At 46.2% G+C, this 18,641-nt stretch overlaps 1 protein-coding gene across 1 annotated transcript in view; it reads right to left on the bottom strand.

The window, feature by feature from the left end:
• The window catches only part of unc-13, a 114,405-nt gene extending 103,938 nt beyond the window's left edge, over positions 1-10,467 (bottom strand). Inside the window, exon 1 of the mRNA XM_071594263.1 lies at positions 4,416-10,467. Coding sequence (XP_071450364.1) covers positions 4,416-10,458 — 6,043 coding nt within the window. The 5' untranslated portion in view covers positions 10,459-10,467. The remainder of the gene's footprint in view (positions 1-4,415) is intronic.
• Positions 10,468-18,641: the final 8,174 nt, after the last annotated feature.

The raw sequence follows: 18,641 nt of genomic DNA, 5'->3' as shown, positions 1-18,641 counted from the left end.
AGCAAGGGGATGGGGGCAGGCAAGGGTATGGAGAAAAATGAGCGGAACGAAAGGTCGCGAGCCACACAATAGGTCGCCTCCGACAAGAGATCTGATTTAAGAATGTTTTCGAAGAGGCCTCCTCGGAGAGCGCCATTGGATCGAATCCAAGACTGTTACTCAACGGCCGCAGAGGAGTATCTATCGTTGGGCGTGTTCGATCCTCTTAATCCTGGAATCACAGTATGATTAATAGGATCAAGATTGCGGATTAATGGTCGAGGTCCTCTTTCCCATATACTTTTATGCTCGTTATTACTCTCACATTCGATTCAATGGAAAGTTTTTATCGATTGGCACGTTCATGCAGTCTTTTATAGTTTTCTCCTAGATAATATGGCTTCCTTCCCACAGGAAATTACAACTGATTATCAGAAATTAATCGTAATGAAGGCTGAAAATATTACCGATTTCAGATGTAAAATATTTGCGTGTCAATAGTTACCACCTTCCCGAGATGGCCCCATATAATGAAATATCAGTTCCTTTCATTATTTACATATATTATTGTAAAACTTGAGGAATTCTTTTTTGAAAATACACAGTTCTCATTTCTCATCTATACGTTGCCAATTATAATTTCAGCAACTAATATCCGTTCAAACAGCAACTAAGTGCTGGTCCAAATAATAAGTTTCATTCAGTAACTTATTAAAATTTAAAGTATTTCACTCTGATCGGAGGACTTCCACTAAATAAACAATTTCAACTGCAATTTTCGCACAATCTGGACAGAATTCACTTTGGAAAATTAGTTGACCTTATTATTTCAAAGACAAGAAGTATCACTAAAAAAAAGAATTGACTGATTTTGTGGACTAAGCTGCTCAGAAAACCAAAAAAGTAAAAGAAACGATGCTGCCAAAATAATTCTGGGATGAATGCATGGAGGTAAAATTAAAGCTACGAAGAAAATAATGCTTATCGCTGTATTTGATTTCTGAAACGCTGTGCAGTAGTGCGTTTTCGAATGACCACGATTTTCGTACGTCCAGGAACATATTAAAGCGTAAATCGAGGCAAATAATCGATGCAGTTTTACGAGCAATGAGAAAGGGGAAGACGAATAGACTCGCGAGATCCGTGCGTAAAGGATAAATTGCTCCCCATTCCGGGAGATAATTCCCGGCAGAGTGTACGATTTCTGCTCGAATATCTCGATTTAATCCTTTTGTGGCAAAAGAATTCAAGTCAAGAACCCAAAATACAGAGACGTGATGCCGGGATGTTGAAGTTAATGGAGTTATTCCGTCCCATCATCGCGTCCTTGTACTCAATTCACCCCCCCCCCACCCACCCACGACCGAACTCCCTTTCTCTCTCTCCCTCTTGAGTGTACTTGACGGGAATTTCCCCAAGAATGCCACCCGGATACCAGGCACCCGTTGGTGAGCGACGTCAAATTGTTCTTTTTTCCCTGCCGCATTGCCATCTTAATTTTTGTTTTTCGATCCTCTCCCTTTTATTTTAAAATCACTCTTTATACTCCCTCATAGCGACATATCATCCACGCTATTTTAATGGGAAATAGATTTTATGGAACAAACTCTCTCAGATAGTGAAAATTATCATATATATTTAAATGTATTAACAAATTGAAATTATGAACTAAAATAATCGCTTTCAGAATCTGGTACAATATGCACTCAAAATCCAATAGACATATATATATATATATATATATATATATATATATATATATATATATATATATATATATATATATATATATATATATATATTTTTTTTAAGGTAATCTACCGGTTAAGGTAGGTTTTTGGATGGACACAACTACCAAACAAATATTTTATTACTCCTAACAAAACACAAAATCCATCATCCTACTCTATATCAGGTCCCTCTTCATCTCTGAGTACTTTCTTCCTCCCTTCATCCCGTCCAACATCCCTATCCTGTTCCTTCCCTTTCCTCTTTTGCCCAACATTCTACCCTCTATCACAGTCTTCAACATCCCACTGCCGGTCAACACCCCCTTCATCCACTTTTCCTGCCTCCATAGGATTGCTCCCAACAAACCCCTCTCTTCGCCCACCATACCAAGTACTTCCTCATTTGTTTTCTTCTCTGTCCATTTCACCTTCTCCATTCCTCTCCACAAACAGCACAGAATTAATAAAATTTTAAGACGGTGTAGGATAAAAAGAAAGCCATTTCATTGAAAGCATATATGATTCGTACGGAATCAATGTACTTTCTAGCTGATTTTAAGCAATGTAGAATGAAAGAATTTACCACCATCAGTCCCGGTGGAATCTATTTAATAAAGAGTTCACAATACTTAATTTTATCATCCAATGCGGATTGATTTATCTGTCTAAAAAATAAAATGAAAATTCTATTGTGCCTCTTACTTTTTCTATACCAGTGAACTGAGCTTAGTCTTTAATGACTTTAAATTTGGTCGAAAAAATATAATAAAAAAACGCGCGAGTCATTTGAAATATGTCAACCTGTGTCAAACGTAATCTAAATAAAATAAATTATCGCAACACATCTGTCTCTATGTACCATTGCTCCATCTTATTTCAAGTACAGTCAAAAAGTTAATTTTAATGTCTCTTTGTAACTCAACTGGTACGTAATATGAGGAACGCAATATATCTTTTCCGCAATGCAAACTAAAAAGTTTCTTTTAGCTTTCGAGATTAAAAATATTTCAATATCCACAGTCATTTTCCCGATTACCGGCTACATTTTCCGTTTGTATTACATATGAGTTCACCCAAAGCACGTATTAGCTCATTTATTTCTTAATAGGCTAATGCTAAACGACAAGCATCCCAGAAAATATTCTCCAGATGCTTTGCATAATTACTTCTATGCTGTTGTTTGCTTAATGATTTAGAAGTATAAAAGCATCTTCATATAATACTCGCGTGTCATCACTATTGACTAATTAGGAAGTTATATTCGATCGGTAAAGAGCGAGAACTACATACAATTTCTTGCCTGCAGTGTATATCTGACAGTGCTCACGACACAACCACGAGCTAAAAGTTAGGAAAAAGTTTCATCATATTTGTGTGGATGTTTAGTTATGGAAATGGTTATCGGTGAAAAATAAGGATGTAAACCAGGATCCCTCTGGCTCCTCTCCTCCATCTTAAGAAGAAGATATCACGTTTGAGAGGGAATGCATTACGGCTTCTTTGGCCAACCTCTTGCCTCTCTCCCACAGAGACCGTTTGGCGCCTCGCTAGACTTTCCCTCGTAAGGCGCGCATGAGGTCGTAAGTCAAGGGGCAGCGATGCGAGCGAAGGAATAATATTACACCATGTGCCCTGCGCCCCTAATGACCAATGAAAGAGCCATTGGGAGTGCAAGCGAAAAACAGATGGCAACAGCGTGGCAGCGAGTAAACAAACTCGTTACTGGGAAAATGTTTCCCAGAAAACATGCAAATTTAATCTATTCAATTGCCATTCAATTGCAAATTTCCAAACATTTATAATCCCCTTCAAACTCAGCAGTTGCTTTGCATTAGATTAATATAGAATCTTGATGCTAAATATTTACCCAAAGTGTGAAATAATGAAATCAATTTAGTTGCTGTAAAGTGGTACGGATCCAATTTGGCATGTCCATGAATAATCTTTGGAGGACTTCATGCACATTCTAAATGAAATTCATCAAAAATATTCTTTCTGGCACATTAAAATGTAGCAAATGATGAACTTATGAATACTATTAATTAAAAGGATACATTCAAAACTAAATGCACACTAAAAATTAAAAATATATACTGAAGTACTAATGCTTCAGTTTTAGATTTAGATTTTCATAAAACCAAACCGTTAATGAGAACATTAATAATTACCAAACAGTTTTTTTTACGAAACCATATATGATCAATGCATATTGGTTATTCGAAATAACAAAATGTCCAACGTAAGGTTCATGTCGAGTCCATAAGCAACGCATTGAAAATTGAAATAATAATCACAGATCCAAGACCGACATATATAGTACATTCACACATTCCTCGCCCAGTGATCTGCTTCCTTAGAAATTAAGGCACATAATTTCAAGATACAATTATTTGATCAGAAGAGGTATTTGTCAGGAGATAAATTAGTAAGGATACATTTAGAGGGATGTCAACACGATGCCGGAATCTAGATGAAAGATATCAAATAAACTGGGTTGATTAATATAACAATTGCTCATCATCGACAATCATGATAACCTCTCCACGAGTCCCGTTCTCCCGCATTCGATTGAGAATCGGAACAGTGAAAGAATGAAGCAGACTTATGAGTTAACTTGCTCCACTACCGTCGCATTGTACCGGACGCTGACAAACCCAGCCAAAAGACACATTCGTGGGCGCCCCACCTCCTGCCTCCGCGCCCTACTTACGCCGCTCGAGGACCCCGTCGACTCCTTGCCGCCAGCGGCCGACGCCGCCGCCGCCGCCGCTTCCTGACTCTTCTCCTCCGCCTTCCTCTCCTTGAGCGCCTTCAGAAGCTTCCACTTGCTGCCCATGGGCCCCCCTTCCGTCTTGCCCCCGGCCCCCTGGCCCGTCGCCGCCCCGGGCGCTGGGGCGGCGGTGGCGGCGGCCGCGGCGGCGGGGGGCGCGTCCGGGGTCTGACCGGGGGACGTTACCCCCTGGTCCATACCCACTTCCTTCCCGGAGTCGATGGAGAACCTGACGGTGGCCAAGCTCCCGCCCCGCGACCTCCCTTCCGGCTCCCCAGCCTCCGACATCACCTGCTGGCTCACGGACCCATCTCGGCTGCGCCCCCCCGCGGTGGGGGCCTCGTCGTCCCGGCGGGAGGGGATGGAGGTGGCCGAGGAGCCCTTCCGCATCCTCTCGCCGGCCCTCCGCCTCTCCTCCTCGGCTGCCGCCTCCTCCTCCTCCTCGTCCATGCTCAAATCCCGCGGACTGTCCGGCCCGCTAGTCTCTCCCGAGGAGGCGGACTGGCGACCGTCCTCGTCCGTCCGCTCTTTCCTCTCCTCCATGTCCATCTCCCGGCTGCCCGGGGACTCCACCTCGACGATTTTCCCCATGGGCACAAGCCCCCCGACCGATCTCCTCGAGGAGGAGTCCTCCATGATGGATGAGTCATCTTCCTCCTCTGTCTCGTCGTCCTCGTCCTCCGAGTAATCCCATCGCATCCGCGTCTTGCCCGGTCTCTTCTGCGGGGTGCTCGGCACCGAATCCGCACTGTCCCACTGCTTGGTCTTGAGCCTGAGCTCTTGAAGGACGAATGACATCTTCTCTTTGAGGTCCTCATCCGGCAGAAATGTCACCGTCGGAACTTCGGGCTCTGCAACTTGACGCTGGTGGCCTTCCTGGACTTCCTCCTTCACCTCGAACAAGCCGGGCTCGTCCAGCGCGAGTTGCGACTGCCTCTCTAGCTCTTCCAGCTTCCTAAGCTCGTAGCAGTACCATTCGTCGTCGCTATCGATGCTCTCTTCAGTCGACTGTCGCCTGGAGGACACCCTGGAGCCACTTCGCCACGAATGCGTACTGCGGTTGTCCTCTTCGTCCCTAACTCCTTGAGGGAGTGGGATCTCCAGGCTGTGCTGGTGGCGTGCCGGGAGGTGACCTCGAGGGGTCCTAGGCGGGGGCTCTTGTGGATGGGCGTGGGAGGGTTCGGGGTGACGCGGGAGGCTGGGTGCAGCCGAGGAGGGTGCCGGGGGGAAGGTGGTGTGTGACGGGGCAAAGTAGACCCCGGGCGCGCTATGGGACGACGGTGGAGGAGGGGGAGGCGGTGGAGGTGGCGGAGGAGGTGGAGGAGGAGGCGGCGGGGGAGGTGGCGGAGGTTGGATCGAGGTCTGAGACGAGGGCGATGTCAGCAGAGGCTGTTGCGGTTGAGCCTGTTGGCCATCCTCGCCTCCGAGTTGCTGTTCTTCGGACGCACTGGAAGAGTGTCTTTGGCGATATTTTCCGAGGGCGCGAGACACCGCAAATTCTCTTGAGGCTCCACCCACAATAGTCACCGGTGGGAGGGATATTCCATCGGCTCCACCCGATGGTGTGGTCACAGTTGGTGCCAAAGACGGAGTTTCCTCGGTCGTAGAGTTACCTGAACTCCCAGTTCCTTTCCTTGAATCTCCGACAGTAGCAAATATTACTCCTGCGCCGCCTGCTTTAGAATCTTCTTCCACAACGTCGGACATCTGATCAGTCTCGGGTTCTGTTTCAGTTCCTGGTCCTGAGTCTTGCTGCTGCTGTTGCTGTTGCGGGACTAAGACCTGGGGCTGGGCTTGCTGCATACCTCCAACAGTCCTCCTACCCCGGCCGGGTCTTACTCGTGCGAACATACTATCCGAGGCAGCCGTTAAACTGGAAACGTCTGAAAACACACTGCTGCTATCCTCGCTATCTTCTGAAAAGGCTCTTGCGGCTGATGGCCACACTTCTGCCTCAGAGTGCTCAGGATCCGACAAAGATACAGAGTGTGATATTAAAGGGCGTTGCTGTCCGGTACCACCAGCAACAGACTGTGATTGTATGAGCTGTTGATGATGATGGCCACGACGCTTGGCCTTTTGCAGAATTCCCGAAACCGTTGAAACCAGTGGATGCTTCTTCTTTTTCCTAGGCACTGTTCGCGTAACAGTTCCAGCCGCACCGATATTATTTGGAACCTGTTGTTGCTGCTGCTGTTGCTGTTGGTTCATCTGCTCTTCCATTAGGTCTTCTCTTCTTACACCTGATGGTAAGGAGTGTGATCTATGACGACGGCGATGTAGGCGGAGATCCGGTAACCAGCTGCTCATAGAACTCATGGCGGACTTGATACTTCCTCCTGTAATTCCTGCGACAGTTCCCGATCGCCTGCTCTTTCTCCCCTTCTCCTGAGTTTCCCCGGCTACCAACGATGGATCTTCTTTGAGATCTGATGCTATAGAAATATAACCAGACTGCGAGACTATGACACTACTGGAATCGTAATACGGCAAGGAGGCATCGTTTGGTTGTTGGACTAGCAACCTATGCTCTGGCGCATTCTTCCTCCGAAGGTCGAGCTCCATGTATGGCCTCTCACCGACGGCTCCTCCTCTCTGGGCCCATGCATAATCCTGTGGATACCCTTCTTCGTGCATGCAGGCAGCGCCCTGGTGAGACCCTGCCCTCTGAACGTATTGACCTTGCTGCCCACATAAATTTTGCTGCGCGTGTTGCATCTCCTGCGGGGTGTAGGATATTTGCTGAGCGTAGACGGACGATGGGGGATAGGAACTAGCCACCGGATAGGATGAACCCTGTTGGGAATAACCCGCACCACGAGCATACGATTGGGCTTGGTAGGCAGCCTGCTGAACATATTGACCCTGTTGGGCGTATATGTGCTGTGAGTATTCTGGATAAGTTCCAGGTTGATATATCTGGTAATACACTTGTCCTGTAGACGTGGCCGCCGTCGCACTGATGGAAGTAGTCGCCTGCGTCACTCCAGGTTGTGTGCCTGGACCATATTGCGTCGGAGAGGATGACTCGTATCTAGTGCTACTGGTTGGATAGTACGAGAGGGCATCTGTTATGTTTCCCGTTGGGAACATAGTGCGATACATTGCAGTCTTGTAACCTTCCATATTTGACACCCCGGTTCCTCTGCCTGCTGGCCCTCTTCCCGATTGTTGCTGCGCTTGCTGCAAATGCTGTTGCGCCATTGAATAGCTCCCTCCAAGAGATATTGGCACAGGGGTCGGAGCCGGTGGAGGAGGTATTGGTGTAGATCTAGAAATTGGTTCGGATCCGACCGGTTTCGCTGCGTAACCATAAGAGCTTGCGCCTTGGCCCGATGCAGACGACACGCTTGTTGTTGCTGTGGTTCCTGTTGTCACTGCGCTGCTATCCGTACCACTAGTGTAGACAGATGTGTACGTTTGTCTATGGAGTCCTGCCATAGAATATATAGCCGGTTGCTCCTCTGCATAGGAGAATTCTGAGTACGTCGCGGCTTGAGGCTGCATACCATGCAAGACCGCAGGCGACATCGGCCTTGATGGCTGACGCCCTTCCTGTAAGTAAGGTGACCTTCGTTTGGGACTAACAGCCGTCACGTCGGGTGCAGGTGATGGCACGAATATCCCGTTCCCATCTCGGCCTTCAACGCTCCCCATCATGGCGGGACTACAGGACGGAGACCGCCGTTCAACAATCGGGGAACGGACGTTGGAGAAAGCGGAGCTGTGCTTGGTCTCCTGCATCCCCATAGAGGGAGGCATCTGAGGTCCCGGACTGGCGTCGTACGATCCCAAACCGGTGGGGAGGGGAGAGGACGCAGGCCTGGGGGACAGGCGACCCCCCGTGTCATATTCTCCCGCCGTCGACTCCGAGGAAGCATAGAGGGCGGAGGCAGAAGGCGCCGAAGAAGGCGAGAGGGGTCGCCCAACGTGCAATCGCCCACCTAAAATAGGCGACTGTTCCTGTAAGTAAGACCCATGACCCTTACCTCCGCTAACGACACTCTTAGGCGATCCTGGAGACTTTTCGTGGCTTGACCAACCGCCGCTCATGGAGGAAAGACCGGAATCAGACTTAGCGGTCCCCGCGGATATTCCAGATGAGAGCCTTGCCGAGCTCCCAATACCCTGCTGCATCACATCCGAGCGCATGAAAGTTTTCGGGGAGGCCGATCGGGGGGATATTGGTCGCGGAGAGCGAGGGCTAATTCTCCCGCTCAACAGAGACTCCATCGCGGACGGGCCGAGTGAGTCCGCCGTTCGGGCATCCTTCAGCGAGATGCTCTCACAAGGGGCCGGAGGGGGAGGAGACGCGGTATCTTCGTTCCCGCGGATGTCCATGGTGTGCCTCGGTATAAGAGGAGATCCAATGTAACCATCCTGTCGCGTCCTCACGTCGTCCGCCTCCTCCCTCTTTTTCTCCGCGGAGGCATATGTGCTTGGCGATGCTCGGCCGGAGTGAGACGCGAAGACAGAACTCAGGTTTTGTTCGTACGAAGACAGCCCTTTAGAGTCGTAACTCGCCCTTCCAGACAAAGAGGTCGTCCCGGCGAGGTTTATCTTGTGCGGTGACGTGGGCGTGGCCCGTCCCGACCCTGCAGTCATGCTGTGCATGGCAGGAGTGGGGGAAATGCTATTCCTGTATCCGAGCGTTGAGGCGACCTCTTGGTCAGTTGCGCCACTATCGGTGGACAGTCTTGAATTTGGTCTCGACCTCGTCCCCATTCCAGAGCTGGTTATTCTTTCATTCGCATTTGGCGTTGGACCGACCCCTGCCGCACCCAAAAGCTCCGCTAAACCTCTTGGAGTTAATCCCCAGGCGTCCAGTTCTGAATCCGTTCCGAAGAGACCGGTGGATCCCTTGGTTCTGTCACCGAATAGCACGGTGTTTAACAGCCTACTGGCGTCCTCTTCCTCTTCTTCCTCGATTCCCATCAAACGTGCTTCTTCTTCTGCTTCCACAACTTCTACTTCCTCCTGAGTTTGCTGTTTAGGCCCGTCTAGGAGACGCTCCTGGAGCTCCTTTAAATTTCTGGAATCCTTTTCCAGTTTAGTGGTCAGCCGATCGAGCTCCTGAAGTTTCTCGAGCGCAACTTGATCAATCTCGCTTATGCGGGATAGTTTGGCGAGGTCATTTTCACTCACGCAGGGCGAATCTCCCCTATAGTCCTTGTAATCCAGAGAGCTGTAAATCTCCCCAGTACCATCACGCCGGAACTCGGAACTATCACCCACTTCATCACTCTTCCTCTCGCTTTCTCTCTCCTCGCACATCGCTGCTTCCCTCCTCTCCCTTGAGTACGCCGCTTTCTTCTCGTCCTCCGTCTCATCCGCCTCCCAAATCATCCCCAAAGGCTCGGGCTCCTGAACTACCACAACCGGAGGCGGCTGTGGCGGAGCTGCCGCTGGTAGGGACATCTCGTTCCGGTGAGCGGTGTTCAAGCTCCTGTAGAATGCTTCGTCCGGGACGCGATTGGCGCCCCCTATCCCGCTCAAATCATTCGCATCTTCCGTCATCGTTGGGGTCTTCTGCGCCGAGGAGGAGAGGTAGGACGTGGTGGAGGCGGAGGTGTCCCTGTCCTCCTTCCCACCTAGACCGCCGGAGGCGTCGAGGGCGGCGGCCAGGAGGGCGGTTGTCGTCACGGCAGCCGCAGCTTCCTCGTCGACGGCGTCCGCCCTCCTGGCCTCCTCGACCTCCGCCACGTCCTCGTCCATCGCCTCCTCGTCCCTCAAGAGTTCCCCGCCGTCCAAGTCCATGCCAGCCCCTGCCATGTCCATCGCGCGATAGAATTCCAGTAGCTCCGCTATCACCGATTGTTGCTCGCACAAAAGGCCCTCCAGCTTCTCCAGTCGCTCCCACATCCTTAGATACTCCTCCGAGAGGAGATCCAGCGCTCTCCACGCGTACCTGAGCTCCGTCTCCAGGATACCGAGTCTCGTTCCGATTCTCTCCATGTAGTCGCCGATTAGAGCGTCCATCCCAGCCGCGTAAGAAGAGGGCTGCGGCTGTTGCGGAGGGGGTACGAGGGGTGCGGCGTGGTGGTAGGTCGCGGAGGAGTACGAGAGGGGGTTCCTCTGGAGGAAGGGCGAGGCAGAGGGGCTCCCGGTCGCCCCGCTGGCCCCGCCCTGCACGCCCGTCGATGTTGAGGTCATGTTTTTGGGCGGGTCCATCGGAGAGCAGGGTGCGTTCAGGTCCCCGTCGAGGTGGTTAGCGGGGAGAGTGGCAGCCGGGTGCACTCTGGGGGCGGGAAGGGTGGGGCAGAGGGGGGTGGGACTGCCCCCTCGCCCATCCCTCCCCACCACCGCCCCTCTGATGTGAGCTCAGCATTCGTCGTCAATGGATTGTGTGCGCCGTGAGCCATCTTACATCTCGACAAGCAGAGGTGTCCGATGGCCGGTGCCTGTGGAGGAAGAAGTGACCAAGCCACGCCGTCAATTGATTTGCTCAGAAGCAATTAAAGGGAGGAGTGGAGGACACAGTGCAGTGCCGAGTCGAATGATGGAAGGTTCAAAGCCGACGTCCGAGTTTTGATACCTCCAAAAGAGCCATTTGAATGACCAGAAAGCGGACGAGTCATGTTTTTCGGCGATTTAAATAACTTTGAGTATTCCTCAATAGAATGCGATATATTCCACTGAAATGTTTACGGAATTCTGCGAATGAGGTAACTAAAAGATATTTTTCAGTAAAAACGAGAGGGAATTATTTCAGGTAACCGATTAACGGTTGAAGATAAGTTGAAGTAACAGGTAATATTTTTACTATGAGAATCATACGACGCAGTTTTGTCTTTGCCAACCGAGTTCAGACTAACCGAATAATTCCCTTTGATACCTGGCTACACTTGCCAGTAATTAATAATGCTGATTTTTTTTCATACGTTTCTTTTAATTCTGCAGATAATCTGAGTAATTAGCAAGACAGGGCTGGGTGATTATATCCTTAGGCGATTCTTCCCAACCACGTCAGCAATTTGACAGGGAAACAGGTCAAAATGACGCAGACTTGGAGTTTCATAAAAACAAAAGTGGGACTGAAAAAGAAAAAAGTAAACTGTGCGAGGCAGCTCGAAGTTGTAGAGTATGCCCAGGACATAGTACGTATAATGGTATGTTTCCTTACATGGGAAGTAGAGATTAGTCGCTCATTACTTCATATTAGTCTGTTTTAATGTTTATGCTGATAGTTAGGAAGATCCAATGTTCTCCCTCTCCCTTCAATAGTCTTTGACAACTGTTCCATGAGGTTCATCTTACGAAATAAACCTTTTGCTTCCGATACACGCAGCCAACTCTTACATATAGTATGAGAGGACAATAATTTTGATAATAATTCTGTGTGAATGTGTGCATATGTGTTTGTATGTATAGGTGTACACACGCACATTTATCTATACATATTTATATATATATATATATATATATATATATATATATATATAAACACATATATATAAATATATATATGTGTGTGTGTTCATATATATATATATATATATATATATAATGGGAAAGTATCACGGATGTGATTTATGTTATATATGAAGTTAGCTCTAGCGAACACAGAAACACAAAAAAAACAAATGAAACTCCCTAGTTTTCGAATTTTCGGTGGTAGAAGCCACCTTTCTCAAAGAAGAGAAGAAAGGATAAGTTTCTTTCTTCTTTCTTTTTTGTGATTTCGTCTTTGATTTCCGCTAGTGCCAACTTCATATACATATAAATCTCGGTCGTTGACTCCCTCATGTCAATTAATTCGCTCTTTTCGTTTTTCCATCGGCAATGACGCTAGATTGGTACAATTCCCGACCCATTCATCTGCCCGGGTGCGATGCAATCATTAGGTGAAGTCACAATGGCAGAGTTAGTGACGAAGTGATTGTTGCGATAGTGACCAAGAAGGGGCTCGTCATAACCAACGGGCGAGTGGCGCCACACTCCACCCGCTATCCCGACGAAACTCAAGTTTTTTTATCTCTTTTTATCTCCCGTTCCCGCAATCGGACGTGTTCTCCCGAGAATACTATATACAGTTGTCTGAAGCAAAAAAAAAATCAAAAAGGAAAATCGAAATCATTGCATGTTCCATGCAGGGAACTCAATCCCTTGGGATTTCCTTCATTCGAGATTCATCGGCGTTGGAGAGGGAGGGTGGGAGAGTGGGCTGATGGGGGCTGAGGGGTGGGGGAAAGGTGAAAGGGTTCGAAGCTACCCAAGCCAAGTTACCCATCGATCAATCGACCTGGAGGCTGAATTATTTAGCGGACGGTATTTCTGTTTCCTGTTATCTCAAAAGGAGATGAGGAGACGAGCAGGAGAGGGAAGAGGGGTGGGCGAAATATGGAACACTTTTAAGCACGGCCTCTAAGGTGCATGCATATCCTTCATGTATTCCCATTTTCGGACTCCAGGTCGGGAGTAATCTCTTCCAGTAAATTCCAGGATTAAGGCCCCCTTTGCTATCCCATCCTGCTTCAGTCAACTCCCTGAGTCCCCTCGGAATCCTTTGACTTGACTTCTCACCCCTCCACAAACACTCTTAAGCACGTATACCCTACCTTCACCCACTCCATCCCCCCCTCCTGAACCAGCGCAAAGTGAATAGTGGGCGATACGAATTGAGAAGGCACAAAATCCGCCTCGAATCCCTTTACACTATGCACGAGTTTGAAGAAGCAGTAGCCAGCGGTTAACGGACAGAATACAGACGGAGCCGTGGTAGTTATCCACATCATGGCTAAAAATATATGTATATATACATATATATGTTTGTGTGCGTATATATACATATATATGTTTGTGTGCGTATATATATATATATATATATATATATATATATATATATATATATATATATATATATATATATATATATATATATATATATATATATATATATATATATATATATATATATATATATACACACACACACACACACGAGGGTCATCCGGAAAGTAGTACCCGTTCGTGAAATAAAAAGACAAAAGTAAATATTAACAAACATAAAAAATTTTATTTGAAAGAGGATACTTTAAACTACTTCTCAACATAATCTCCAAGCAAATTAAGGCATTTGTCATAACGTGTGACAAGTTTCTGTATTCCTGCTGCATAGTCCTTCGCCGCCAGCTCATTGAGATACGCGAGGGACCCATCTTGCACAAATTTTTGCATAATGCAGATGGTGTTTAACAATTTCATGAACAATTGTTCGAGAAACATTGGGAAAATGCTCACAGATGTCATCAATTGTGACGCGCCGATCGTTCCTCACGAATTCGTCAACTGAGCTCACCAGTTGGTCTGTAATGACAGACGGTCTCCCCGAACGCTCATCGTCGTGTGTGTTCCCCCTCCCCATGTTGAAGTTGCGACACCACCGCCGAACAGACGACTCGTCCATTACATTGTCTCCATACACCTCCTTTAATTGGCGATGAATATCACATGGGCGAACGTTTCTTGCATTGAGGAATTTAATCACTGCCCTCACTTCACAACTGGCGGCGTTCTCAATTTTTTTAAACATTGTAAACAATCACAGAAACAACACAGGCAATGCTAGCGTCACGCAACTTGGCTCAGAGAAGGCAGACAAGCCACTGAAGCTATCTGACCTCGTCCAGCGGCTACTCGCGTCGTCAGCACTTCATGCGGCACGAACGGGTACTACTTTCCGGATGACCCTCGTGTGTGTGTGTGTGTGTGTGTGTGTGTGTGTGTGTGTATATATATATATGTGTGTGTGTGTGTGTGTGTATGTGTGTGTACATATGTAAGTGTGTGCGTAAAAATGTATGCATATGTATATATATATATATATATATATATATATATATATATATACACACATTTAAGAAAAGACTTGTTAAAACTTTGATATGGAGCGTAGCTATATACGGCGCGGAAACGTGGTCATTGAAGCAGGAGGATAGACGTAGATTGGAGGCTTTTGAAATGTGGGTGTGGAGAAGGTGAAATGGACGGAAAGGAAAGCAAATGAGGAAGTACTTGGTATGGTGGGCGAAGACAGGAGTTTGTTGGGAGCAATCAATCCTATGGAGGCTGGAAAAATGGATGAAGGGCGTAGGATCGGCAGTAGGATGATGAAAACTGTGATAGAAGGGAGAATGTTACGCAAACGAGGAAAGGGAAGGAACAGGATTGGGATGTTGGACGGGATGAAGGGAGGAAGAAAGTATACTGAGATGAAGATGGACTTGATGTAGAGTAGGATGCTGGATGTTGTATTTTGTTAGGAATCACATTATATTTACTTGTTAGTTATGCCCATCGAAAACCTACCTTAACCGGTAGATTACCTAATTATAACTAACTAACTAAATAAATAAATATATAAATAAATAAATATATATATATGTATATATATATATATATATATATATATATATATATATATATATATATCTTTGCTCAGCGATAAATTTCGTGGCTTCCTTTCTTTGAGATCTGTATTTCGCTCAAAGATTCTAAATTATCGATTTATTTTTGGCTACTAATAGCATAATTATTATGCACTTCGTTTTTCCGTTTCTTCTCGGCTTTCAAAATTTCAATATTTCTTCCCCATTTTCTTCTTATTTGAATTAACGACCTCCTACTGTAGTGAGAGACGTACTGCATTAAGCGCCGAGAAATAGGCGGATAATTTGGCCAAGGTAGAGAGGGTAGGATTGTGACCTAAAGCTGGCATTATTAGCCTAAGATTTTAAAGGTGCTCCCCGAGGTGCTCACACAAGGCAAACGTTTATCCGACGGACCGTGTAGGAACTGCAGGTGAGGAGATTTTGACAATTTCTTTGAAATGGAAATAGAGGTAAACATTCCACCGGCACTGGTATAGCGTGACCCAGACCAGCAATTGGGTGGACTGCCGATATGATTTTTATTTTGCGATCCCGTTCCTACTTGCCTGAGTTTAAGGGTTGAGTGTTGTTTCCCAAACACAGCGTTGGTGATGTTTGACTATCTAATTGTCTCTTCAATATCGAGGGTTTTTCAGTGACGGAAAGTTTTTTTAAACCTTTAAACTTTTCATTCCAGTCCAAAAACTCATGGATGCCGTTCGACGCTCAAGTTGGCAAATACGAAGCTCCTCAAAGCCTTGGTCCAGCAAAATCCTAAACGATTACTAGTGTTTGATCTTGTCAGCGTCGATCGCTTGAATAACTTTGACGCCCGAGCAAAAACTCGTACTTCCACCGGTTTTAACGCGAGGATTTGAGAGGCGTTTGTAAGGCTTATCGCCCACAGGACTCGCCGGAGTTCCATGTGATCTGGTGGAGTTACCTGGAGCTAAACTTCTCCAAGCGGGTTTACTAAAATACAGTGGTTTTGCAGAGACTTATTAAACGAGGTTGTTGGAAATATTCTGACGAATGGGCTACGGATACTATCTTGAATTTCCACTCGAAGCTAGGCATGGGAATGTTAGCATTTCATCATTATTTATTTACATATCAATCTGATGATCTTCGTGACACCTTTGTTAACAATAAGCGTGAACATTAATGGAATAGTTCAAACAGCCAATACCCATAGGATGTCTGGATCCTCTAACCACGGGTTCACATCTCCTTCTTTCTCGGTTAAATTATTTCAAAAGGTGGAATGACGTGCTTTGACGCAATGAAGAAATAATTTAAAGCAAGTCTTTCGGCGAGAGGCGTGTCCGAGGTGAATGAGGTCATCTACCACACAGTCTTTGAAGACAGCTATTTCTTCTACGGCAATTGAACTTCAAAATGGAGTCAAGACCTTGTCGAGTCGTTGGCTTAGTTAAAAGCGGCCGAGTCGAGCGGGAGACCGGCGAACGACCGACCTCCTCTTAAGATTTCGGAGACTCCCTCTCCTCCTTCCAAAGTCGCATCCGGGAGGTTTTACTAATTGGAACGGCTCTCGCGTGAAAACTTGAGAGCGTCAAAGAGAGGAGTACAGCGGTGTCTTAGTGATTGCGATGAATATTCAAGAGGCAGGCGGGCATTCCCGGGAAGGGGTGAAGACCGCAGAGGTAACACGGTGAGCCTTGGCCGATGGTTCCTCTTTAAGATCCTCGTCTCCTGATGACTATAGCCACACTCCCCGCTCCTCATTGACTGCAGAAGGCGACGTCACGCGGGAAAACAAAGAAAAGCCATAGCCGTGCTTGGCTTTCTCTCATTCGAAGGAGAACGTGTCGCCCTACGCGTTTCTCTCACACAGCTGTCTGCTTCGCCTTGTCTCTCCTCTACTATATTTTTTGATCACATACCTATGAGGTACAGGGTGCGACAACGTAAATTCCTTTTTTTAAACGCAAAACGCTTTCAAAAGAGGAAATTGTGCTGCCGCACCCTGTTTACCAAGAAATTCTTGCAAAGAGGAATCCACTAAGGAATCGGAATCTTCTATCAAAGCATTCTACTGATAGAACGAACAGATAATTATATATATATATATATATATATATATATATATATATATATATATATATATATATAACCCAGTAACGGTATATATGTGATGGTAGAGTTCACCCAGTGCGAAGCCCTACACGGCGTGTGAAATCCATACATCAGGGTAAGGGGGGGGGCAGTGAAAAACGAGCTAGACGAGACCGTAAACTTGATTGGACCTAGGTTGTAAAGGATGGGGGAAAGTTAAAACAAAGTTACAAGTAAGGGGAAAGATAGGAAACACACACTAGGCCACTTGTGTGTGTTTGGGAAACAGTAACCCCCGTGTACCTCAATCGCACACAAAAAATGCAAAATTAATTAAGTAAGGAAACAGACTTACAACCACTAGATCACTAGGGTGTGTTAAGAAAAAAACAGTCACTGTCTTGATTCGCAATCTCACACACACCCACTCAGGGTTTGCAAGGACATCTCCTATAACAGGGACCCATTGTACTCCTACAACGTAAATAGGTGGTATCTCTGTTGAATAGTTTGCAAGGTTATGCGCCTGCTCTTTTCTTTTTGTGTTATAAAATATTACTTCTCGGGAAACACATCGTAATTTAGGTCAGTGCAATTTGAATATATATTTATCTGGACTTATAGCCTAGGGTCATAGTTGAAAAATATATGTATAACTTTGCGGGACAGGTAACTATTTGAGGCATACACAAGTAGACAGCTTATCTTCAGCTCGGAAAAAAAAATCTCCAACGTGGTGTTTGAGAACTTGCTTACATCTATACCTAATTAGAATTCATTCAAACGGCACCGATATGGCATAGGATAACGTTTGGTGATAACTTTTCTCCCCGAGGCCAAGTCTTAACGAAATAAATCTGTGATTAACGAATTCAGAGAAGGGTACTATGCATTATTTTGACATTTTTTCCTCGCCACTGGGCAAAATCGAAAAAATTATTTATATCACCCACCAAAATTGCTATCAACCTTCGATAAATGTTCATCAAAATAATTTTAAATAAATGCCTGTTTTAGTTCTGGAACTTTTATGGAAATCAAATTCCAAGAATATGCGCCTGATCGAGTGAATGGGAAAACAGCAGCTCCTTGTGGGATTGAAACCTCGCGATCGGCGAGAGAGAGAGAGGGAAAACTGTTCTACTCATCCCTCTTAATTTTTTACACTCGCTCGCATAATGGGCGCCGGGCTGATAATCGCCCCTACCTGAAGAAAAAATAACTGGACACACCAATCACCCATGAATGAGAATTCCTTGATTATTTTGCGCTTTTGCGAAATCAGAAGTTTTTTCTTTCTTTTTGATAGGCATGCCTATGAACATATTTGGTACGCTCATTTCGATGCAAAACAAGTCACGAGGCCGGATATGCTGCCTGGATGAGAGTGATGGACAGAGGACGACAAAGGTCAGTGCGGGGAACGTCTTTCCGTGATCGCTGTAAAGCGGTAATGGAATGCGCATTGCCCCAGTGGTCGATGTCTACATTCTCCCGCGGAAAGGCTTCTCGTTGTTAGCGAAACCATAGTTAGAAATTCGCAATGGCATGTCAGATTTCGCCCATTTTCCTATAGTATTACGTAGAAATGATCGGAGAGATCATGAGGTACTAATATTAATAAACTTTATCTCACGCTGGAAAAATTGAAAGAGCAAGAATGAGAACTGCGGAAATGATTCTACATTTTAAAGAACACAGGAACTTGTCTAACAC

The sequence above is a fragment of the Hetaerina americana genome, unplaced genomic scaffold (genome assembly GCF_022747635.1).
Source record: "Hetaerina americana unplaced genomic scaffold, ioHetAmer1.1.p SCAF_6, whole genome shotgun sequence".
Taxonomy (NCBI): domain Eukaryota; kingdom Metazoa; phylum Arthropoda; class Insecta; order Odonata; family Calopterygidae; genus Hetaerina; species Hetaerina americana.
Note: the sequence above shows the minus strand (reverse complement) of the source record. Positions and strands in the feature narration are given on the sequence as shown.